Source organism: Ambystoma mexicanum, chromosome 10 (genome assembly GCF_040938575.1).
Source record: "Ambystoma mexicanum isolate Mex_15411 chromosome 10, UKY_AmexF1_1, whole genome shotgun sequence".
In the NCBI taxonomy this organism is placed as follows: Eukaryota; Metazoa; Chordata; class Amphibia; order Caudata; family Ambystomatidae; genus Ambystoma; species Ambystoma mexicanum.
The window spans coordinates 1,538,744,510-1,538,770,943 of NC_090932.1; the positions used below are offsets into that span (position 1 = coordinate 1,538,744,510).

Genomic DNA, 26,434 nt, shown 5'->3' on the forward strand with positions numbered 1-26,434 from the left:
GTTTGGTTAAAATACAGAAAGTAGCAAACCCAATGGGCCGAAAATAACAATACCCGAAAAATTGATAACGTTTTAAGAATCATTAAACTGTAACTCCAGCCTTGACAAAGCCATAGAATGACATGATATGTTCTGCTGATCCCTCATTTGTATGTTTGTCTGTGCTTAATTGTGCACTCTGAGGCCAAAGGGCGTGTTGCGCTGTATACAAATTTAAAATAAATAAATAATTGACGAAGTATCGATGCACGTGCGCCAAAGGTGATTGTTGGCTTAGCACACGAATGCATGTAAAACACTGACCAAGTCACTGAATGTCACAGAAGTCACACACTCAAATGTATGTTTCCTTGTGATATGAATCAATAACTTGACCACATATTTGAATGAATGAAATACACAAAAAAGGAAAGACACAAGTTAAAGTATCAAGTATTTATTTAGACTAACTGGACAACGAGCGCACTATTATGAGGAGAAAGTCCTGTGTACCTTTGCTTTAACCGACTGTTAAGGTGTTCCAGTGTTGCCCCCACCTGCTGCAGACAAGCAGTCCAGGCACCAAAATACTCCAAGATAGTGTACCACCAGAGGGTTGGTGCAATTACAGCAGGCAACACCAACACACAAACCCCAATAACCGTGTTACGGGACAAGTTCTGGATGTGGTTGAAGCTCATTTATGGGCAGCGTCAGGATGTTTTCTTGAGGAACACTTTCTTGAGAGGTTACTGCAGGGCATAACAAGACTGGCATTGCAGATGGCAGCAGCTCTTCACTGTGATGGTACTGTAGATTGTTAAGGCTCTTTGCTGGGCAGGTACAGCAGCGCTTCACTGTGATGGTACTGTATGGATTGTACTGTAGATAGTTACGGCTCTTTGCTGGGCAGGTACAGCAGCTCTTCACTGTGATGGTACTGTAGATAGTTACGGCTCTTTGCTGGGCAGGTACAGCAGCTCTTCACTGTGATGGTACTGTAGATTGTTAAGGCTCTTTGCTGGGCATGTTCAGCAGCTCTTCACTGTAATGGTACCGTAGATAGTTAAGGCTCTTTGCTGGGCAGGTACAGCAGCGCTTCACTTTGATTATACCGTAGATAGTTAAGGCTCTTTGCTGGGCAGGTACAGCAGCTCTTCACTGTGATGGTACCGTACTCTTTGCTGCGCAAGCTCTTCACTGTGATGGCACTGTAGATAATTAAGGCTCTTTGCTGGGCAGGAACAGCAGCTCTTCACTGTGATGGCACTGTAGATAGTTAAGGCTCTTTGCTGGGCTAGGTACAGCAACGCTTCACTGTGATGGTACTGTATGGATGGTACTGTAGATAGTTAAGGCTCTTTGCTGGGCAGGCACAGCAGCTCTTCACTGTGATGGTACTGTAGATAATTAAGGCTCTTTGCTGGGCAGGCACAGCAGCTCTTCACTGTGATGCTACTGTAGATAGTTAAGGCTCTTTGCTGGGAAGGTACAGCAGCGCTTCACTGTGATGGTACTGTAGATAATTAAGGCTCTTTGCTGGGCAGGTACAGCAGCGCTTCACTGTGATGCTACTGTAGATAGTTAAGGCTCTTTGCTGGGCTAGGTACAGCAGCGCTTCACTGTGATGGTACTGTATGGATGGTACTCTAGATAGTTAAGGCTCTTTGCTTGGCAGGCACTGGACATTGTTGAGGCTCTTCGTTGGGCATATACAGAAGGTGGTTAATGTTCTTTACTGGTCAGAGTCTGCAAACTATTGAAGCTGTGAAGTTACGGGTGATCGTTGACATCCTTCCATGGGTGTAGTTTTTGTAATGTAGAAGTTGGGTACTTAACAAGTACTGGATCTAGATGGAGTTCCTTATTGTGCAGTCTCAGGATGTTGGAACATTTTCTTGGAGCAAGTACTGCAGATCGTTGAGACATAGTACGCATGCCCTGGTTATTGCTTGGACCATTACTAGGCATGTTGTGGATATTGTTGATGTTGGTTACTGGGCCGTTCGTCAATGTTGATAGGATGAGACAGATTTCACCCTATGAGGCTCTTTCCTTCAGTTTTCCCTAACTGCAGTACTTTTTCTTGTCCACGCTCTTGTGTTCTGGGTTATAACCAGCCTTGGAGAAGCAGATGGCGGCAGCGCGGTCGCACTCACAGATGAACGCCTTGCACTCATTGTTTTTACCTGGGGAAATAAGAGAAGGAGATGTAAAGAGTTGCGTGTTACCTGATGGTGAGAGTAGATCTGGGGCTAGAGGACTAATGGCAGAGAATAAAGTTAGGGTTCCCGTTTCTGTCATATCGTTGGTGACACCACTTAACTTAAATGCACTAAGACGACTCTTAATAAAGGTGTTTTAACTCAACGGAAGAGCTACATTTTTAACAACTCCTGTGTGCTTTTGGTTGGGAGACCAGTGCCAACAACACAGTTGCACAAAATGTTTTCAGCTAAATCTGAAATTCAAATAGGAAGAAGATGGATTACATCAGCTGATGAATCAGAATGGGTGAAAGAGCCGCCCTGAGATACAATGTTGCTAGACCATCAGGGATACGCTGCATATCAGCAGGGATGATGGCCAAGGACCATTGGGATGCGTTCCTGCAAGATCATGAGGGATGTTCAAGAGTCTGTTGGATATATACGCCTTCAAGACTAGGAGGGAAGGCCAAGAACCTTTGGGATACACATAACTGCAAGATCCGGAGGGGAGGAGAGTATCTGGGATAGGCTGTTCTGGGTGAATGGGGATAGTAACAGAGAGTACAGGGCATCCTTCAAGGAATGGGAGGGTAAATGCTTCTGCCGGTGGTACGTACTGCTGCAGGTAATGGTGTTTCCAGAGCACGTGTGGCTATAGATCTCGGTGTAGGGGTTGTCAAAAATACCCCCACAGCTGGGATGCTTCATAGCTTGAGAGTAGCAGTTGTCATGTACCTCACAGCATCTGTAAAGGAATGGAAGAAATTATACAATAAATCTTCAGTGCTGCAACACTGGGTATTTAAGCCACATAACAGGAAGTGTGTGTCTGTGTGTGTGTGTGTGTGTGTGTGTGTGTGTGTGTGTGTGTGTATGAAATTGACTAGCATGCACACATAATGAACAGATAAAGACAGGCACAATGACAGGCACGCTTGCACTTGCAGGAAGAACCAGTCACTCCCCATCTCTGTGTAATAATGATCTGGTTAAGGGCAAGGTAAGCGCTGGAGTGTGTCCAGGTGCTCTCTCAATACTGATGAGCTGCTTATAACTCGGAAGGAGCCCAAAGATTCCATTAATAATTTGGTAAATAATTGTGCCCAAGAATTGCTATTAATCTTCATCTCAATTGAGGATTGAGGGTTGACACTGATTATCAAGTCCTCCTTGGAGTCTATGTCTAATATCGCCCCACAGACATTTTTCAAGCCTTTGCAATCCAAAGATTGTCAGACATTTGACCCTGTTGAGACCTCACAGACTTTCATAATACCCTACAATTATCTTGTCCTCTTGTTGTTACCGTTCTGTAGAGATTACAAGCATTGATGTGTAGAATTGCTAAATTATGTCTACAGGTGAATGTTGTGAAATCTACGTTCCTTTTTTGTTTATTGCACTGAGAGGTACACATTAGGGTCAATTAATGTAGAACTCTTATGAGAAAACACTTTTTAGTTCTGGCAGGTGTGCTGTTAGTTTTTAATGCAGACAGACAGGGTGGTGTTGTGAGGCAATGGCAGGCAGCCATACCATATCTTCCTTTTAAAACACTATATCCAAGCAGTACATCATGAATAGTCAATGGGCGTTGAGAAAACATTCTCCGCTAAGCAAACATCTATTGATCATATTCTGTAATCCAACCAACCCTAAAACCACCATCAATATAATCTTCATCTATCGCCAGCCCAACAATGCCAGACATACCGTTACTGATCACACCACTCCTTAAACCAGCCACCAAATGCATCATCCTAGGCATCATTAACTTGGGATTTAAGGACATGGCTGACACCAAAGCCACTGCCCCTGCTCTTGCCCTGGAAGACATGAGCTTCACCCAAATAATAGATGACCCCACACACACCAAAGCCGTATACTGGACTGGCTTCTCACATCCAATGCTACTGCAGACATCACTGCCATCTGCGAAGTCCTGTGGTCAAACCACTCCTTAATCCTCTTCAACCTAGTTACCTCCACCCCTGTCACCAACCAGACCCCAAGCTAAGTCCCTTACTTGACAGAAACACCAATAAACTGCCACACGAGGCGCTACAGCCCACCTTGACAGCCATGCTGTAAACATGCCCCCCATCTTCAATTTGAACCTCTGTGATATTGCAAATCAATATCACGATTGCCTGCTTACCACCATTGACAAACACTCCCCCAGCCGGACTAAAACGCCGAAATCCTGCATAAGTAATAACTATTGGTTCAATGACGACATCACCTCCCTGCGTAGAAACAAAAAAGCTCTGGAACACCTCTAAAAAAAGAAACCCTCCCATAGCAACAGCATCGCCTTCGTCACAGCAGTACAAAAGTACAAGACCGCCGTCATAACCACCAAAGCTAATGCGTTTAATGAACTCATTTATAATGCTGGTTCCAATACCAAAGAACTTTTTGCCATCCTAAAGGAATTAGACAATCACATCCCCACCGCACCTCCCGTCCCTTGCTGACAAATCTTTGTGCACCACCATACAAAATGCCTTAGCTCACAAATGCTCCTCCCTACAAGTGAAAATCAGCGTTAAAAAGGCCAACCTCTCTCCCAAAGCACCCATCGTCACCAGACTGAACTACCCCCTGAAGAACCATGCCGCCAACATTGCCCCATTCAAATTTAATAAAGTTACTCAAGAGGAAGTGCTTGCCACCATCCGCGCTTTAAAACCTTCCAACTGCAAAGAGGATGCTTACCTAACACATGTAGTTAACTCTGTGCACCTACATTGGCCCCCATAATTACAAATTTTGTCAATGCCTCCTTCCTTACCAATGAAGTCCCACCCAATATTAAATCAGCCTGGATCACCCCACTACTTAAAAAACACCCTCTTGACCACTTTATCCCAATCAACTACAGGCCTATCACCAAAGTCCCCTTTCTCCGCAAGATACTGGACCGTATGGCCTACACCCAAGTTCAGTATTTCCTAGAACATCCCCATTTGCTTGGAACAAGGCAATCAGGCTTCCACCCAAAACACAGCGCAGAAACAGCCCTACTGGATCTCAAAAACCAAATGGATCTCATCAGGGACTCAGGACACACAGGCATACTACTACTACTGGATGTATCCGCCGCCTTCAAACTAGTCGACCATGGCACACTGTGTCAGCATCTCAGCCAGCACTTTCACTTCTCACTGGAGGCCTCTGCCTGGATTCAGTCCTTCTGCAGTGAACGGACCACTAGAGAGTCCACAGGGAAAGCTGCTGCTGACCCTATCCCAGCGTCCCTAGGGGTACAGCAGGGATCTTGCCTCTCACGCATGCTCTACAATACTTACACCAAACCCCTTTTTGACCTCTGGATTCCTAGGGTGTCATCTACACCAACTTTGCGGACGACACCCAAATACTCATTCCCATCACAGATAACTCCTAGGACACCGTCACGACAATTCCATCTACAGTACTATAAAAAAAAATCTGGATGGCTACACACAACCTTTGCTTCAATGATGAGAAAACCGAGCTCTTTATTGTGGGCTCTCCATTTCGTCTTAAAAACCTTGACCCATCTTTCTCCTTCATCTGCATTGCTGGTATCACCATCCCTGTTGGGAAACAGATTAAACCCTGGGAGTACACCTTGAGGCAGCCCTAACCATGACAAAACACATAAATACCCTTTTGTCGCCCACGGCCTACACTTCGTAACTCATTTCACTGAACAGACAATTCCTGACTCGTACCAACTGCCTTACACTTGCACATGCTCTTATCCCATCAAAATTGGACTATTGCAATGTGCTGCTCATGGGCCCCTCTGCCATCAACCTAACCAAACTGCAGCTACTGCAGAACAAAGCATTTGGTGAGGCACTTAGGCTTAAGGGTTCAGATCATACCTCTGCCATCAGACGAGAGGTACACTGGATGCCAGTTAAAGCATGCATCGAGTTCAAAACCCTATCCCTGGTACACAAATGCATATACAAAGTAGCACCCACTTTCCTCAATTACACAATCACTCAGAAACCACTGGGTAGAGTCCTCAGATCCAATGCCAGTATCTCCCTGGTCACCCCCCGTTTTAGACATAAAAAAGCAGGAGGCTGTAGCTTTGCCGTTACCGCACCCACCCTCTGGAACACCCTCCGGATGGACATCAAAAATGAGCAATCGTACAATGTATTAAAAAAACCTGTCAAAACATGTCTATTCAATAATTATTAATGATGTCTATTGCAATCTAATGCTATATGTGTAACCTGATGATATATGTTTAACAATGCCCTGATACCCCAGGGTTTGGGTTGTTATATAAATGTCATCCACCTCCAACTCCCTAAGGGTCAGGCGCTTCTCCAAGCAACTAGTTGGTGGTAGATCTCTTGCTTCGGTTGTGGCCTCCCTCTGGAACAGCCTTCCTGAAACTTGAGGAGAACCATCTCCGGTTCCGGAAGCACCTCAAGACCTTCCTCTTTGCTTCTGCTTTCTCTCCTCCTTTCCCCTGCTGAACTCCTGACTGAAACTGCACTGGTCACCTGGCTACCCTTTGATCCCTGACCCAGGTCCCCTCCCCCGCCAGCTGCACACCTGCACTGCCTCCCGGGCAACCCCGGCTCTTGGGGGCTGTTTCTGTATCCCTACAGACCCCCAGCTCTTGACACTTGACCCCTTACTTGCCACTAGCTGGCTGCACTTTTACCTACTGTTTTTATTTATTCTTACTGTTGATCTTATGCATTGTATTGCTCTGCCCCCTTCCCTGTCCTCTCCGCACTTTTCCTTTCCCCCCCTCCCCTGCACTTGCGCGATCTCAATGTTTCCTGGCCTAGTAAAATCGTTGTCTTTGTCTTCCCTATGTTCCCCCTCCCTGCTTCGTCATGCCTTGAAACACATGTGTATAGGCACGTGATAAATGCCTTATCATATCATAAGTAGATAAATAAATAAAGTCACTGCGGTGGGGCCAACTACATTAGCTTCAGACCCCACTTGCAAGACAATCCTGGCTACGCCTCTGCCAATAGGTTGCTTTAGAACTAACTCTGAGCCTTTCGCTGACGTGCTGGGCGGAGTAGCCACAGGGGTCATGCGCCTACACCAGCTTTGTGATGCTCGGCCTGGACACGCTATATGGGGGATCCTCTGGGCCACATCCCAGCTCTGTGGCAGAGGACTGTCACAGGCTATGTGCCCATTCTTTGTCGGCCACTTGAATGAATGCCCCCAAAAAAGAATTCAGTGTAGTGCTCTAAAATCTGTTGTAGTAGGATAGTGTCTCCGGATCGGCCTGTAGGACATGGTAGTAAAGTGAGACTTACTTTTATTGAATGGTTCCTTTGGGCGGTTATGGGCAAGCAGAGAGCTTGTAGCAGCGAGATGCTTTCTGTCTACTGATCCTGTTTGGGTTCATGCCATTTCCTCATCAACTAGATAAATAATTGACCTTTGTTAACTTCAGAGGTGAGCATTTTCTGCATCTCAATAGTTTATATTTTGGGATGTACTTGACAATGACATACTCACTTAAGTCTCACAGTCAAATTGTTAATAACCTTTCAACAGATAGTCGAGCCCCAAACAAGGCACACCTTTCTTGTAAACTACAGTATTTGCAGAGTTTCAGGGCTTACACCCACAGTTTGATTCCAGCTCGATACTCTGATCTTCGTCCTGATTCAACATTTGCATAATTCTTTTAATTTGCGTTAGCTAAAGATAAATGCCACAGGTGCGTACTTTATGATGGTGCAATTGTGGTATGCCTACTTTGGCCGGGGGTGCAAGGCACAAAGTTGTTGCAACAAAAGATCAAATCAAATTCCAGTTGAAATATGTGATGTGATATTGTACATAAATTCCATCATGTCAAATATGTCTACCCAGAGTTTACGTTTTTCACCAATGTATTATTCATTCTTTCTGTTTGGCCATCTGACTTCAGATGAAAAGCTGAGGAGACGTGTGATTGCATCTTCAAAAAATGACCAAAGGTTACAGGTGGCAGATCATGGCAGGGGCAACGGACGTCAGGAGAACTGTAATACCACTGGCAGGAAAGAAGGCAAACGGGAACCCCACTTGGCTGCAGCCAAGTACCAGAGAAGCAAACTAGAGCTAAACAAGAAAGAAGACTTGAAGGAGAACATGGAAGGCGACAAGAGCTTGACTGCTACCAAAATCAAGAAGGTGCTAAAGAAGCAAGGTGAAAGGACCCACAGAACGAAATGCAGTGAAAAGCACAAAGCTGCAAAGCTCTTTCCCCTACCCCAACTGAGCATACATGCTAGAGAAATCAGATGGGGACGGGGCAGCGACCACAGAAGACGGTGGAACTTCACCCATGAGAGAGAGCCAAATCTACCAACTCCCTGCCACCAAAGCAAACTCTGTGCAGCCCTTACTGAGCAACGCTGTCTCACTTCAAGCATGTTGGTGAGATGCTATGATGGGTGGGCAGCCATGACAAAAGGCATTAAAAAACAATTAGATTGCATAACTCATACAGAAATGTGAGCACCACGCTGTGGAATGAGACATTTTGGAGAAAAGAATCCCCAGAACGAGAGTCGCAGCTCCTCCGCGGCACTGTAAGATCTGTAGCGAAAACCAAAACTAGTCTGTGCCATGGCTTCTTAGGAACTAGGAATGGTTACCATAATCCCCACAGTTTGTATGCAGTACTCCATTTGCCTGCTGAAATATTCCACATGAATGGACATGTTCTTCAGTTTCTCAATACATTGATGGCAACTAGAAACAAGAGGCTATCAAATCTGTGCCTTTTTGCGTTCCTGGGTGCCCTGTCAAGTCATCAAATCCAGGTCCCAATTCAGAGGTCAGCACAAAATTAGAAATGTGTTGTTCGTGGAGGAACAGCACTTTTCTTAAAAGCATCATATTCAGTGGATGAAAGAATGTGGTGTTTGGACTTCAAAGCCTCAACTCTTAGATTGTGCTTGATTTATGGCCTGACAATGACCCTAGTAACCATCATTAATGCACGTCAGACACCGCAAGGGCATTTTCCTTCGCAGAGGCCAACTTGTGCATGTTAAAAAAGTATCACTAGAGAGAAAATCGGTGTCTCTACCAGGTTTTATGGGCGCTTCGGTTATAATAACTCGTTATACACATTAGTTGGAACAGCTGCAGAGCCTTGCATCAAATAGGCTACCCCTTTCTACAGCCTTAAACAGTTACAAACATATGGGCAAAGCTCAATGCGCTCGTCCCAATTCTTTGATCAACGAAGTACTCGTTTTTGTAGAAATAGCCTGTTTAATTTAGACGACAAAAGATAGTTTTCACGAAAGTATTTTCTATTATTTATCTCAATGCATTCCTCCTCTACAATTGCCTAATTTAGACAACAAAAGATAGTTTTCACGAAAGTAATTTTTCATATTGATCTCAATACATTCCTCCTCTACAATTGCCAACACATGTTTCGACCATTCTGGTCTTCTTCAAGGCAAAACTTAAACAGTGTTCAAATTGCTCGTAATTAGTCTGTACATTACCAGAATGATCCAATCATCAATGGTCACATGAATACATTAACGTGACATGTGATTGAAATAATTCATAATCATTTGAACCAAGTTAAAAGAGAGGGGTTACATATGGCAACACATATACATTGCATCATGTTAAACAATGAATAATCCATTTATTCTTCCCTTTTTTCATTACAATCATTGTTTAATATGATCAAAGTGGCCCCAGGTAATAAAGAAATATTCATGCATGGAAATGCTACTGCTTGATCTCTTAGTAACATCTCCAGGGATATCACCGCCCACCCTCCCATTAGCCACGACTAGCCTCAAGTCCCCCAAACATTGCACCCAGTGTTTATATGTCGCAGTTGACTGTCTAGTACATACATGTCCACTCTTTTACAGGTAATGCGTTACACGCTGCCCAAGATGCTATGGTCAGCTGAGATAAGGGTTGTATTCGTAAAAGAGGCCTTTATGGTAGGTACACGCATTCATGCAACCTGTCCGCTTCAATACCTCATACGGATTAGCTCCAGAGAAGCTACTTTAATTTGGAGTTTAAAGAAGCCTGCCTCTTCCTTTATTTATAGAAGTAATGTCAAGTCTAATTTGTTATTCATTTTCCCTAGAGATCTCGAAACAATTTTGGGATTTTAAAAAAAATATGAAATAAGATAACTATATACCTGCCACTTTCATTTGAACAAGAAAGCCATGTTACAATGTGTTTTTGTGTTTTATCACAAAGTATAGCCAATTTATACATGTATCTTACTTCAACACCTTTACTGATGCCTTAGACTTAAAAGTCTTATTCCCACTCCTTGTCAGGCCACTCTCTCCTCTCATCCCACTTGGGTCTCTTTGGCCCTCTGACCACACCCCGAAAAGCCCTGCCAAACTCTTTCACTAATATCCGCCCAATGAAACGAGTGTCAGCTGCTGCCTTCGCTTCCACCTTCATCTCCCTGCCCCCTACCTCAGTTTCTTCCTTTGATTCTGCTCTCAGCGACCGCCACATGTCCATCACCAATACTCTTGACATTCTTGCCCCAGTCATGAGGATCCACCTGAAGGTCTCTTCTAAACAGGCTTCCCCTTGCTCATCCAGGACCATCAAGGACAACATGGGCTCTCTTGCCCCGCACTTGCTGATTTCTACAATCAATATTTTGCCACTGGATCTATCCCCTCCTCCCTTAAGCACTCCCTTGTGCGCCCCCTCCTGAAAAAACCTTCAGCAGACCCTACCTGTCCTGCCAACTACCGCCCTATTTCCATCACCCCCTTCCTGGGGAAGCTGCTGGAGAAGCTGGCATTGCCCCAGCTCAACTTGCACACTGAAATTGTTGGTGGTCTCCACGATCATCAATCTGGATTCCGAGCATCTAGAGGCACAGAAACTGCTCTTCTGAACACCCCTGAAGAACTGCTTGCATATCAGGACTCCAACTCCCCAGCTGTCCTCACCCTTCTCGATCTCTCCTTTGCCTTTGACACGGTCAACCATTTCATCCTCATGCAAAGGCTCCACAATATCCTTGGTATCTCGGAATGGGAACTGGACTGGCTGACATCCTTCCTAACTGACTGCTCTTCCCAAGTCATCCAGGGCACCTCCTCATCATCTACTTCCTTCGCCACCTGTGGTTTCCTGCATGGTTCTATCCTCTCCACCTGGCTCTTTAACATCTCCCTTGCTCAGCTTGCAACCATCATCTCCTCCTTTTCCTCCAATTTCCTGTGTTGGTACAACGTTCATTCATCGCTGAAAAAACGAATCGAAAAATATGGGGGTTGGGAGACTAAGGGAATATAAGGGGTAGGGGTGATGGGAGGATTGAGACCAAATAAAAAGGGAAGGGGTTTGGGGGGTGAACCCCCCAAATAAACAAAAGAAATTCGATGAGTTTTTTCAGCAAAAAGATTTTGGCAAAAAAATCAGCAAAAACAAATCTGGGAATGAATGAACATAGAACCCCAGTGTTATGCAGATGACACACAACTCTTTTTCAAACTTCCTGCTGACCCTCTTTCACCCTCCATCATCCCTGACTGCCTATCTGCTATCCAGTCCTGGTGCACCCCCACCAATCTACGCGCTGCGGCCATCTCCCGATGGAGGAAAAAAAACAAAAAACATCTGCACCCTGGTAAATCCTGGGGTGCGAATGGCTTTCATCCCCTTGGCGGAGGGGGCTGACATGGCCGGTAACGGCCCACAGCACTCGCTGAGGCCCTCACTTTGCTTGGACCTAGCTTGGTAAGGGCTCTCGGCCCATTACCTGCAGCACATTCTTATCTTAGTAATTAGCCACCTGGATTCCTCTGTCATCCTATTTTTTAGCCTCCCTTTCTGCTCCTTCTCTCTGCTCAACAAAGTGCTCAGCTTTGCCTACCACGCCCTACATTCGTCCCCGCTCTTCACCCGTGTCCAAAGACTGACTTGCTGCAGGTTGTCTTTAATTGAAAAACCAATTTCTCCTTAAATTTCTACTGGTTGACTGCCCTCCTCCCACACCTAGCGCAGACTATCATTTGCTATACTTCCCTGTACACCGTATGCTGTTCTTCACTCCCCAGTCTCTATGGGCCTCATTACAGGTCGGGCGGTCCGGAATTAACAGTGGCGGTTAACCCGCCGCCACTGTTAATTCCGGACCGCCCGATCCCGACTCCTGCAGGCAGGAGGTGATGTTCCCGCCAGGTCTGACCTGGCGGGTTTAACACCGCCCGCCTGCAGGCGGACGTGGAAACACCGGCACCATCGCAAGATGGTGCCGGTGTTTCCACTTCCCCATTCCCTTTGAGTCCTATGGGCTCAATGGGAATGGGGATTTACAGAATTCCGCTTCTGGAATTCCCGGGACACCAGAGTCGTAATGTCCTGGTATTTCCGGGAGTCACGGATGCTAATACGAGTCCGGCGGTAACCGAGGTGGTAAAACCGCCTGGTTACCGCCGGACTCGTAATGAGGCCCTATGTCCCCATCGTCTGTGTGCTCTCTCTCGCTTAGACTTCTTTTTCCTCTTTGCCACCCTTCACTGGGACACCCTACATGTTAACATCACTACTACCCTCCACTTTTTCAGGTCCTCTCTTGCGCTCCTCCTACTCATCCAAGAAAGTGCTGCCTCTTCCTACGTCCTTATTACTCCTACTCTCTGACCCTCCTGCTCACTATTCCTAACCTGCCCAAAACTAGATCTGTTCTATGTGTTTGTCCTGTCCCCGGTCCCTGCGACATGTCTCCCTCCATCGTCCACCAGCCAGCAACCACCTCTTTGTCCCTGTGTTGTGCAGCACTGACCCTGGATAACCTGCTGACTGGTCATCACTTGTGTAAGTGTTACTGGTAGAAACAACTGCATCCTCAATTAACAGCAACTAGCTGACATCACAAGAAATTGCTGGTCTTCACGTGTGGGTTTTAGTGCGTCTTTTCCATTCAGTATTCCTCTGATGCACTGCCAGTTAGAGAGGACTGGCTAAAACTCTAGGCATGTGCAGAAGACCTGCTGAGGACCTGGGTGCAGAGACTTCCAGGGATCAGACAGATATAAGAAAGGTGCTAAACCAAGTCATGGTTGCTAGATCGCCTTGAGTGAGTAGGGCGCTATATCCCCAAAGGAGTGTGAAGCGAGTGAGGCGCTATAGCCCCGAGACTAGAAGTTGAGAGTCAGCCTGGACAGAAGATTTAGAACTGGGGGCAGTTGCAAGGCCACTGAGGCAAGCCCTCCACTAGTACCCATACCAGGGGAGGAAATACTAACCCGGAAGTACCCAGGTGAAGGGAGAATGCACGCACTTGTTGCCGAGAGACGGATTCCACAATGGAAAGAGGGGGAACTCTAGGCCCTGCCAAACATAGCAACCATAGAACCCCTGAGGGATGAGGGGTCCATTCATCACCAGTGTCCTGAAGACGACGCAAGGCCAAGGTAAAGGCAAAGAGAAGCCAGAACGGCACCTGCTGGGAGAACTAGATCAACCAACAATCAAAAAAGTGTTCTTGGGCACTATAACTTCGGAGACTGCGAGCGAGACTGAGGGCCTCATTACAAGTTCGGCGGTAGCCTTGCCGGTAAAACCGGCAGGCTGCCGCAGAACTTGCGAATTTTTTCCAGCACTGGGGAATGGGCAATTACCGGGTCATTACAGCCCCGCCGGACCCGGTATTTTCCCATACCCGGGCGCTGGTAAAAAATGCTCCCATTCCCATTTGAGTCTCATAAGGCTCAATGGGAATGGGGAGGCCGGATGCACCAGCAACATTCAGAATGGTCGGACCTGGTGGGTGAAAAGGCACCCGCAAGCAGAACTTGTAGTTTGCCGGTACGGTAACTATGGTACCGGCAAGCTTACCAGTACCGTAGTTACCTGACCAGCAAACTTGTAATGAGGCCCTCTGAGTTACTAACACTTAGGCACTGGAAAGGACTTTTTAGTAGGTCCTTGCAGACTAGGTTGTTCATGCATTTACTCTTACCATACCCTGACACTTTGCGGCAATAGACGACCCTTGTGAGTTACGCGCTTTCTAATAGGTGTTGCCCAACCACTCTCTCTTTAATCAATTTGTTGAACCAACATTTTGTGTTTCTGTGTTGTTACCACTTCGTCACACCTACTACAGAGCAATGTTCACACCTTAGCGGTGGTAAACAGAGACCCTAACTCTCTTTATTTAAATGGTGAATCACGTATCGAATCTATGTATAAATCCAGTGGCAAAAGCATTGAAGTTTGCTATCCATCTATTTCTATTTATTTATGTTTTACAGTTATAAAGCGCACAAAGCAGCCCTTGGGCATCGTGGCGCTGTTACATGAAAGGCTTGCTTAGTTACACATGAATGACAGTCTGTCTGTGGTTTGTGGGTTACAGAGAACCTAATACAAGACATAGCGGTTACAAAGTATAGTGTTACAGAGGATAGAAGAGTCTATGGCCCAGAGGGTTACCCAGCTACAGCTATTACATTCGTGAACAAAGGTAGCAAAGGGGGGAACCTAAGGGTGGTGCGTGGACTAGTTCAAGAACCTCATTTTAAGGGCTTTGCAAAAGGCAAGGTGCAAGGTCTCATTCCTTGGGATAGTTGGGAGGGCATTCCATTGGGCCTTATTACGACCCAGGCGGTAATCGTCCGTCATTACCGCCATGGCGTAATGAGCGTTTACGCCGTGGTCCGATGGCGTAAAGAGCGCCACATTACGACCCATCGCGCACGAGCATTACGCCATGGCGGTAATGCAAATAACGCCATGGCGGAAAAGGCCCCTACCGGCATCGTAAAGCGAGCAAGGTGCACTTCCGCCACCGTAAGTAGCGGCCACCGTAAGTAGCGTCCACCGTAAGTAGCGGCCACCGTAACTTGCGGCGGCCGTAAAAAGCAGAACCGGAAATAGCGTCATCGCGCCGGAACGGGAAACAGCCCGTCGGCCATCTTTAAAAACACAATCCATTGCCATCCTACCGAACAACACCAGACCCAACCCTGACACCTGTCCCAACCTATCACCCACCAATCCAAGTACCCGAAAATGCCAAAAGCTGTGAAAAAGGCATGTGACCGCCAGCGCCAGGAGAGATTCAGCCGGGAGGAACTCTACATGCTTACGGAGACCCTGCAAGACAACGCAGGGGTCGTTTTCTCCCCGGAAATGACCAGGACAGCCATAGGGAAGAAGAAGGCCATCTGGGCCCTGGTGGCTGAGCGCGTCAGCGCGGTGGGGACCGTACCCCGCACCCCACAGCAGTGCAGGAAGCGCTGGGATGACCTACGCATACGGGTCAGAGCCGTCATCTCTGCAAACCGCAACCTTGCCCTGGGTACCGGTGGAGGGTCGGAATCCCCCCTAAAAGTCCAACCGTAAGAGGAGATCTGTGCTACCACGATTGGCATGGAATCCATTGAAGGCGTCGGAGGGATGGAAAGGGGAGCTCCGACATCAGGCGATGAAGGTAGGTGCCTCAAACAAGACATGCCATAGTCACTGCAGTCCAATCATGTGTAGCACAAGGTTGCCCTAGAGTGTAAATGCAACACATATCACCACTGCCCATAGCCACATGCAAGCACCACCCTGTATGCACTGCTGGCACCCGCATACCTGCATCCACATTCCACACTAATAGGAGACAACCTGCATGGCACTGCCTGAAATCTGCCTCATCTACTGAACAGAATAATGTCAATCATTGTCATTCCAAAGTCCGCAGACCCATCAATAACGCCCTCCCTCCTTTGCTCCACCACAGGCACAGATTCACACCCAGAGGACCAGGACACCCCTGCGCCGAAGAGAGCCAAGAAGGCCATCAATAACGTCCCTGCACCCTCAACCTCAGCTGCAGTGAGGCAGACCCCACTACAAGCAGGTCCCACTGCAAGCATACCTGACGTCCCACCGGCAAGCACCCCTGTAGGCAGCAGGCCAGCAGCAGCTGCTCCACCTCCACCGACATTGCCTGCCACAGAAGGCACGGGGTCAGCGGCCAGCAGCAACATCGGTGAGACAGCTGCAACAGCTGCATGTTCAGACTCAGACATGGAGCACGAGGTCAGAAGCCCCACTGACCTACTACATTCCCCCTGTTTCTCAGACGCCAGCCCCCATGAGGATCACACACAGGGGCACACAGAGGTAGAGGAGTGGCCTTCCACCCCATGCCCTGTCCACACTCCACAGGAGGGGAGCAGCCCCTCCATCACTCCACCAGCACTGGCCATGGGCCATCAGGGCCAGCAGTCCCTCGAGGACATCACGGAACTGCAGCATCAACTGTCCACGATGCTGAATGAGCATGCCGCGGAATGTGTGGGGGCTAGGTCTGCCATTGAACAGGCCACGGAGACCCTAAGGGCCGAAGTAGCACAGAGCACTGCCACCCTGAGGGATGCCATGCAGGCCATGCCCAGGGACATCTGTGCGGAACTTGCAGCCTTGCGTCGTGCGCTCACTGGGCACACCCACACCCTACCGGATGTGCATGCACAGGGGCAGCCAGGGACATCCTCCACTGCCAGTTCTGCACAGAGCAGCCCCGTGCGACGTTCCGGACGTAACCTGCGCTCCACTGCCAGGGGTGCCCCTGGGGCCGGGAGAGGGGGCTTGTAACAGCCTGTGGCCACTGTCACAGGCATCTGTTGACACCTAGAGGGGGTGTGTTGGGGTGTGCAGGGGGGAGGTGGGAGGGGGTGTGTTGGGGTGTGCAGGGGGGAGGTGGGAGGGGGTGTGTTGGGGTGTGCAGGGGGGAGGTGGGAGGGGGTGTGTTGGGGTGTGCAGGGGGGAGGTGGGAGGGGGTGTGACACGACATTTCATAGTTTCAATACACTTTTTTCTTTCAAAAAAAGTAATGTGTGGACATTTTCATTGCGTATGTGTGCTTTATTGGTGTACAGTCCACAGTGTGCATGTCCCAGAGACACACAGTGCCCCAAGTGCAGTCTCCATGTGATAAACACCAGCCGTGTGTGCTAGAAGCAGTGGTCGATGATACTTTGGCGCATTGCACGCCCCTCCTGTGCATCGCCTCCTCCATGGGGTGCCGCCCCATCTGCACCCTCCTCATCGTCAGGTGGTTGCAGTTCTGCGTCAGGGGGCAGGGGCACATTCCGTCTGACGCACATATTGTGTAGCATGACACATGCCATGACGATCTTTGCCACCTTCTCATGGCTATACAGGAGTGCGCCACCAGACCTGCTGAGGCTTCGGAACCGTGCCTTCAATAGGCCGAATGTCTGCTCTATGACCACACGAGTACGTGTATGTGCACGGTTGAAGTCCTCCTCGTGCTGGTTCTGCGGGTTCCGGACTGGTGTAAGGAGCCACCTCTTCAGGGGATAGCCTGCATCACCTGTATGTGGGCGAGAATGTATGTGTCAGTCATGTTGTCTGATCAGGAACATGATGTTCCACCATGGCTCGCATCCAACTGTTACTTTGGCTCATCACCCCCCCCCCCTTTCTGCCAGGTGGAGTATGCATCCCCCCCCCCCCCTTTCTGCCAGGTGGAGTATGCATCATCCCCCCCTTTCTGCCAGGTGGAGTATGCATCACCCCCCCCCTTTCTGCCAGGTGGAGTATGCATCACCCCCCCCTTTTCTGCCAGGTGGAGTATGCATCGGTACGTCATTCACCTGCCCACTTCCATGACATTGGACTCACCGAGTAGCCAGGATCTTGGGCCTGCATGTCGCTCCATGTAGCGTGGTATTGTGGAGTTCCTCAGGACCATAGAATCATGGGTTGATCCGGGGAATCGGGCACAACAATGTGTGATGATCTTGTTGGAGTCACAGACCATTTGCACGTTGATTGAGTGGAACTGTTTCCGGTTGCGGTACGGTACGGTACCTCCATGGCACGTGGAACCACCAATTCCACATGGGTGCAGTCGATGGCACCAATGCAACCGGGTATGCCGGCTAGTGCATGGAAACCCACTTTGGTGTTTGCAATCTCCTGGGCAGTCCGTGGTAATGAGATGTGGTCGTCTGTGTGCTTGAGGAGGGCATCGAGCACTTGGATGAGTGTTCGTGAGAATAATGGTTGTGAAATGCCATGCAGGTGCCCCACTGTGTGCTGGTAGGTGCCTGTGGCCAGGAAGTGGAGTACAGACACTACCTTCAGTAGGTGGGGGATGGCGGTTGGACTTTCTATCATGCTGACGATGTCGTTGTGTGTCATGTCTACGATGGCGGTGATGGTGTCCCGGTCCAAACGGTACAGGGTGTGGATCTGCTCAGCAGTGAGGTTGAATGGATTGGCTCTGATGCGTGGGATTGGGGGCTGCCTGCGTGGTGGCACTGGCTGTGCTGGTGGGGCTTGCTGGGCCTGCCTTGCCCCCCTTCTCCTCCTGCGTCTCCTCTGTGCTGCCTGTTGTTGTTGTTGCTGTTGTAGCACATGCATTGCTATCAGGTCCTCCAGCCCCAACATTGCTAGTCGTATTGGCATCATTGTGGAGTGTGACTGGGTGTGGGAAGGGGTGGGGTGTGCTCTTTTTGTACTTCCCTGAGTCTGTATTGCCTTCACCTGTGCTGTTTCTGTGCACCTGTGGCAGCTGCATTCACTTAACATGGCCCTTTACGGTTGGTTCGCGATGGCGTTATTTGCACCATGGCGGTAAGGTACTTAACGGGCTGGGTGATGGCGTTAGGTGCATGTCCGCTTGGGTCGGCATTTGCGTACCTTTCCGCCATGGCGCTAAGTACGGTGTGGGCGGTCGCGTGCGCGCACCCTTAGCGCAGTTAGCGCCAGCGTTAACTACGATTCCGCTAATGGCATCGTAGTTAACGGTCACGGGTCATGATCGGACCTGGCGGAAAACGATGGTAACCATTTACCGCCATCGTTTTTCACTTAGCGCCAGGGTCGTAATGAGGCCCATTGTCTTGGGGCTATGAAAGGGACTTGCTGACACTCATAATTATCTTAGGATCAACTGGTTTCAGTCGAAATATCCATTTAAGGGTTTCATCAGGATCTAAATGCCCATCTACTCAAGTTGCCATAAACTTACTCAGAGGTCCCTCAATTAAGAATGTTGTGCAATGGTTGCTGTGTGCCATGGCATTACAGACCGGAAATTCATTTCTAGATTCCGATTATTAATTCTGCGCCATCAGTCGCTGCTGCAGGGCCAGAATGGGCCACTGAGTATCACTTCGACTAAGCCCCTCCTTGAGTATCACAGAGACTAACCCCTTCCAAAGCGAAAGGACAACCTGTGTCTGGAACACTATTCATTGTGGCGCTGATGCACAGAGAAGATCACGCCGGGGACAGGTGGGGGACTGTGGGGTAGACGCAGGAGCAGATGCCGCAACGTCTCTTGGGCTGGCATTCAAGGACAGATGCTGAGAAACTACAGCGAGCATAGAAAGTGGGGATAAATGTACAGTGTGAGAAATAGCAGCTACTCATGGGTAGAGAGACTAGAACCAGACTGGGCAGTGAAAGAGGGCAATAACAGAGGGCCATAACAGGAGGTCATAAAAGAGAACCTGGCTATAAACAGCATACCGGGGAAGTTAAAATGATTTAATCAGTAAGAACTTGGGAACTAAAAAGGTACATGAGGCAATAAGGAAGGACTTGGACAACAATAAGGCCAAGGGGTAAACATGGGCACAGGGCAAAGTATGCCATGTGCTATTAAAATGATTGAGGCAATAACAAAAAGGAAGGGCAATAAAATGCCAATGGCCAATACAAGGGCACAAGACGGAGGCCATGCAATAGATAAGGACAGGGGACAATAAACCACAGTACAATTAAGTACTGGGGTAATAGAAAAATTGATATGTAATAAAAAAAGGATACAATCTATGAGTGTAATATAAAATGACATGAGGCAATACAATGAGATGGGGGTAATAATGAAGGACAAGCAAGACACATAACATTAAAAACAGGCTATGCCAATAAAAAGGGCAGGTTATGCTAAGTTCCTTGCTGCTGTGCACACGCTACCAGCGACCCTGAAGAAAGAGAGAGAGGGTAGAAGAGAAAGCATGGTAACCAGGTGAACGGGAAATGAAAACCGGATAAGGGGGGTGGGGGCGGGAGACCAGGTCCGGGTGCGAAGAGAGCAGGGAAGTGTGGGGTCAGGGTGCCCACCACCCAGAATCCACAGACAGCACCGGATCTTTACTTCGAGCTTTAAGATCATGTCTTGGCAAAGGCTTGATTGGAAATTACAGGGGCGGAAAGAGGGGAGCCTGGCAGGTCCACACACCTTCCTTTGACTGATCAGTGCGGGGTTCTTGAAGCAAGGGTATGCCATCCATGCTGGAAATTACAGGGGCGGAAAGAGGGGAGTCTGGCGGGTCCACACACCTTCCTTTGACTGATCAGTGCGGGGTTCTTGAAGCAGGAGTATGCCAGCCATGCTGGAAATTACAGGGGCGGAAAGAGGGGAGCCTGGCAGGTCCACACACCTTCCTTTGACTGATCAGTGCGGGGTTCTTCAAGCAGGGGTATGCCAGCCATGCTGGAAATTACAGGGGCGGAAAGAGGGGAGCCTGGCAGGTCCACACATCTTCCTTTGACTGATCAGTGCGGGGTTCTTCAAGCAGGGGTATGCCAGCCATGCTGGAAATTACAGGGGCGGAAAGAGGGGAGCCTGGCAGGTCCACACATCTTCCTTTGACAGATCAGTGCGGGGTTCTTGAAGCAGGGGTATGCCAGCCATGCTGGAAATTACAGGGGCGGAAAGAGGGGAGCCTGGCAGGTCCACACATCTTCCTTTGACAGATCAGTGCGGGGTTCTTGAAGCATGGGTATGCCAGCCATGATAGGATGAATCCTCGCCAGGCTCCTGAAGTAGCGCCTTGGCACCACCCACCAGTGGCCTGAGCTCCTCCCGACAGTGAGGTCCAAAGGCTTGGGCTTGGCAAAGCTGATGACGCCAAGGAATGTCTCTGGCTTTTAAAGATGTTAGGATGGCGGGGTCGGGGAGGGTTTAGAGACAGATCGGGCCCGATAGCACTCTACTGCACTTCACATACATGGAATAGTCTGATATTGGGGTCAATATCAGATCCCACTAGGTAAGAGCAGACATTGCAAGGCTTGCATCACCACAGCAGCGCGATTGCGCCATCCTACCCTGACTGGAAGAGAGCAGCTGCGCATGAAGCGGGAGGGGTGAAGCATGAGATCAGGGGGATAAAGTGCTCCAAATGCACACAATGAACATACACATGGTCACCTGGTATTTCATTCTCTCGATCCTGCTGCACTGTACAATTTCCGTCCAATTTCTCTTCTTCCTTACCTTTCTAAAATTCGAGAGCGACTTGTTTCTTCTCAAATCCGCTCCTCTCTCAATCTGCATAATCTTCTCCATTCTTATGGATCAGGTTTCCGCTCCGGCTCCTCGACTGAGACCGCTCCTCTTTCTGTTTTAAATGACATTCTTCATGGCCGTCACCATAACCTCTCCTCGATTTTTGTTTTGCTGGACCTTAGTGCAGCTTTGACACAGTGGCTCACTCTATTCTTCTTACTACACTTTCATCGCTAGGATTTTATGACACTGCTCTTTAGTGGTTTCTTTCATAGAGTCACAGATCCTTCGAAGGGTTCTACATCCCAGGCGTATCCTCTTTCCTACAGTGTCCCTCAGGGCTCTGTCTTAGGCCCTTTTCTATTTTCTGTCTGTACATCACCTGTATCTTCCCTAACTTTTTATTTTGGCTTCCTGGTACATCTAGACACTGATGACACACAGATGCTCATTTATTTTCCTTCATGTAACAATATGATATGATAGGTTATTTATAACATGCTTTATACCCAGAGGTTTCTATGCACGGAGCCGGGGTCGAACCTGTGCTGCTCCGTGTCGTTTTGCTTCCAAGGTGGCATGTTGCCCCTGAGCTATCCTCACGAGACTCTTTCCATCAGCGTCTCTCTTCCTGTCTCTCTGCTGTTGATTCATGGATCTCTTTTCGCTTCTTCTGTCTCAATCCCGAAAAACTGAGATCTTGATTTCCTCAGCTACTGCCTCTATTTTTCCTCCTCCGGCCATTTCTTTTCCCCTCATTCAGCGTCCTGTTGGTCATCAAGCGCGAAGTCTTGGATTTCTCTTTAAGTCTTCTTTTTCACTGCAACCTCAAATTGCTTCCATTGCACAATTGTGTCGGTTTCATCTTTATAATATCAAAAAGATTCAGCATCTTCTAACTTTTGCCTCCACTAAAATACTCGTCCAAACTATTGCCCCAGCTCTTCTTAACTATTTCTGCTGTCTTTACGTCGGCCTCTCTAACTATGCTGTTCCTCCTTTGCCTTCAATTTGACATTCTTCCCGACGGATTTTGCTTTGTTTACCCTGGTCAGCTGGTATTCTCCCTACTCGGATCCTCTTCAATAGCTCTCAACTAAGCAGCGCTTGAGTTCCAGTTCCACTATTTAGGTTTTAAAAGTATCCATGTCCTGGCCCCCTTTTACCTATGCGCCTTGATGTCATTGTGCCATTGTACTCGAGAAGTGGTTCTTCCTCTCGTCTTTCAGTACTTTGTCCACTTTGTGCTTCCACTTGATTCCACTCCTTTCCCCTCTTCTTTGGAATGCCCTCCCTCTACAGATTTGATACTGTCCTACTTGTCTCACTTTAAAAAATGCCTTAAACTTTCATCTTTTACAGTCTTAACTTCCCTTTCCTTTGACAAATTCTCGTGTGGTTGCTATTTTTTGGATTCCGTGTTTACCTTTACGTTAACTGTACTGTTTGGATCAATGTGATTATTGCGACCACCTTAATTACGACGGCCGAAAATGCCGATATATATATATTTTTTATGTTTAAACCCTACTTACACCACATACATATGCAGGGGGAGACCCCCATACACACCCATATTACCATTATATTACATAGCCCCCCACATTTATATATATGTTGTAAGGGGGGGTCTAAAAAGAAAGTCCGCATTTTCGGCCGTCGTAATTGTGAGGACGACATTTTGGGCCATTACCTACTGTATTTATACTGTCTAGCGCCTTTGGATAAAATCGTTATGTATGCTTTTTAAAATGAATAAATAAAATAATATGATTTCATAAACGTTACAGGGTCTTTTTTAAAGCAAAAAACAGAGGACCTTGCAGCAATGAAACCTTTATTTGGCAGACTCCATATTTTGGTCTACTGACAAAAATATGGAGTTCGCCTAATTCATGTGTCATTGCGGTAAGATCCTCTGTTTTGTTTAACAACCTGCACAGCTTGGTTGACTAACATGGTATTTTTAACATGCATTTATAAATGCACTCATTCTGCAGTCTTGTGGGTCTGTGCGGTCATGAATATCGTCTGCGACTGGCAACATGTACATTATGCACCATTGAGGGCACCTTAGCCGATATATGTACAGCACCAATCTACCATATCAAGTCCCTTTCAAGGAAGAAGAAACGGCTCAGAAGAACGACATGGAAGGCGTGTGTGTCCTGCTCGAAGTAAGGCAACAGTAGGCAGCTGCTTAGGACACCTGTAGGTTGGGAAGAAGAGTTTGGCTATTCAATGGGCCCCATATGGACCATGCGTCAGTGAAGAGCATGGACAAATGTCCTTTTGACTTGGGTCATTCGTGTAAGAAGCCCGTCAAACATGCACGCAAGTTAGTGATCAATACCCCTAACAAATGTTAGTGTAGAGAAGGTGGATGTAATTAAGGCAGTACACATTGCTTTACAGAGCACGACCTTTAAAAGGCAAGAGGGATTTAATGACTGTTTATTCAAGAAAAAGAGGTCTAGGTCGCCACATTTAGTACAGATACAGATTATCAATGGACAATTAGATACCGTTTCCGAGAGGATATTGACAAATTCAGCTAACGATAGCTGCGACTGAGCTTTCAATGTCTCCTGGAAGACATAGATTCTGTTCTACAGTTGAAGCAAGGTTTACACTTGATATGTGATGGTAACTCATTGAACAGAGTGGGGACACTGACATATAAACTACATGCATCTACATGGTTGCACTGCAATAACCATACTCATGCACCACCATGAGCTGTATCATCTCTTAAATATTATAGGTTAACAGATGATATGGATGTTTCTGTTTTCTTTAAGTCCTGATGAAGGTCACAAAAATTTAAGGAGATGGAATCCAAGGTTGGTCGATCCCTTTTATAGAAAAAGCGGTAATACTGATTTCTTGGAAGTCTGAGAAGTGCTCATGAAGGTATGGTACAGTGTCATGATACACTTGTTGGTCGTGTAACCTTGATGTCTGTTTGCCACTGTTGACTAAATGTGTAACTATCCTATCACGATTTGGATTTAAATGTATGCTGATCAACTGTGTCTTATCTACTTGTGCTCGACGTTTCTCTTGAAATTCAATGATCTCAAGTTCTACTAACTGAGCTCCATAAAACAAGGCATCCTAAGGAGGAGATATTGATCGCACCGAACTTCTCTACTTTGAAATCACAAAGCGGTGCTGCCCAATAAAATACTTGAATCCTCACAGGATTGCTGAAATTAATTGTGCAACCAAGGCTTCATGGGGGGCCCTTCACCTGAAAGTGACACCCAATTGTTCCATGTGTCGAGTTGTGCTCTTTAAAGAGGTGTCCTTGCCTAGAATGACAAACAACATACAACAGCCAAAATAATAATCATAATAATTATTATTAACAGCCAGAATGTAAGTGCAAGAGAAACGATAGAGGGACTTATAGTTAGACATGCGGAAAGTCTGTGAGAGAGTAAGAGAGAAAAAAAGGGACCTAGAATGCTAGATACCGGTGGAGCCCAAGAGTCATGAGAATATGGGGGCAAGAGGAGGGTAAAGAAAAAAGTCAAGCTAAGAGAAGAACACAATGGTGATACAGGGAAGTGGGCAGCAGGAAAAGCAGCTGGTTTAGAGGACATGCATTTACTCACTTGTCAAGAGCATCGAGCGGGGTCCCGCTGCCTCCCAGGCCGCAGTAACACCCATAGCCGTTGTAGTCCAAAAGGGGGACACTGGATGGAATGGTGCACTTTATCATGGCCCGGAACTGCCACAGAGCCTTGATGTCCGGGGTGCCATTCTGAGCGGCAGCCACTGCAGGGGAAGAACAAATTCCATGTCAGGTGCCCTGCCACCTCTAGCATCACAAAGGAAGGGTGTGTGGGGACCCTCTAGAGCTGCAACCATACCCTGGGAGCACCTCCAGTATGGCACAGCAGGATGGCCAGTAAGCAAACACCCACAGTTGGGTGGTGAACTACCCATACCACCGGCGGTAAAGATCATTCCATGTGGTGGTGGTATTATCACCTTTAACTCAGGCAAACCTGTAATGCAGCACATTCACTCTGATTTCTAAAGCTGGCCAATTAGTATACTTGACTCCTACACATTTCACAAGATGGAGTCTGCATGACTGCAGGAGTCATCAGCAGAGGCGAGCAGATGGTAGGTGTGTTACCTGACAGGAGTAGAGCCAGTACGATGGTCTTCATCCTGCCTTGGAGATTCCCAGGAGAGCTCTGAGCCCATCGGCGAAGGCGCCGACTACTTCTTCCTTCTCATCAACCTGACCTTTGCGTCTGCCTGAGATACTATCACGCCGTTTGACTTGCCTTGATAATCATGTATTTTATTACTCCTGATACAGATGGGCACTGATACAATGAACGTCATCCCAGGAGGTGCCACTGCTGTGCCAAGGACAGGGCCGAAGGGTGGCTGATTCTGCATTGTCAGCGGTGTGCGGGAGGGTGCTCTCTCTTTCAAAAAGAGAGGGATGCTCACATTTGGGGGACCCTCCACCAATATGCTATTAAATCCAAGGAATTACATTAAGAAGGGAATGATTTGGCATGCCTGATGGCTTGAACTTCAATGGGAGTAGCAATGGGCCGTGCCAGGGTGTGTTACTTCTGCGCTTCACTTGATTCAAGTGGGATGTGTTCTAGCAGACAGTATTGAGGTGTGCAACTGTGTGTTTTCCTGGGCCCCAGAGATTTAAACTGGGGTATCTTCTACTGCATAGCAATGGGTTGTGGGGTGGTTATTTGGCCCAATTAGTTTGAAATGGGCTGTGTACTTCTGGGTAGCATCGGGTTATGATTGGGTGTGTTTCTATTGGGAAGCAGTGGTTGGAACTGGGCTGCGTTCTTCTGGGTGGCATTGGGTTATGCATGGCTGTGTTTCTATTGGGAAGCAGGGGTTGGAACTGGGCTGTCTTCTTCTGAGTAGCGTTGGGTTATGCATGGGTGTGTTTCAATTGGGAAGCAGT

At 47.7% G+C, this 26,434-nt stretch overlaps 1 protein-coding gene across 1 annotated transcript; it reads right to left on the reverse strand.

The window, feature by feature from the left end:
- Positions 1 to 2,046: 2,046 nt before the first annotated feature.
- On the reverse strand, positions 2,047 to 25,655 carry LOC138493355 (phospholipase A2, minor isoenzyme-like). Its single transcript, XM_069620410.1, has 4 exons — positions 25,622 to 25,655; positions 25,092 to 25,254; positions 2,807 to 2,934; positions 2,047 to 2,168 (listed from the first exon to the last, which is right to left on the reverse strand). The coding sequence occupies exons 1-4, from the start codon at positions 25,653 to 25,655 to the stop codon at positions 2,047 to 2,049; spliced, it is 447 nt and encodes a 148-aa protein (XP_069476511.1).
- Between the last annotated feature and the right edge of the window lie 779 nt (positions 25,656 to 26,434).

Excerpts from the sequence above, each read along its gene's own strand:
- LOC138493355 (XM_069620410.1), bottom strand. The coding sequence starts at position 25,655 with ATGAAGACCATCGTACTGGCTCTACTCCTGTCAG. Across the intron at positions 25,255-25,621 it reads ACTGGCTCTACTCCTGTCAG|TGGCTGCCGCTCAGAATGGC; the intron begins GTAACACACCTA and ends CTTCCCCTGCAG. Across the intron at positions 2,169-2,806 it reads AAACACCATTACCTGCAGCA|GTAAAAACAATGAGTGCAAG; the intron begins GTACGTACCACC and ends TTATTTCCCCAG.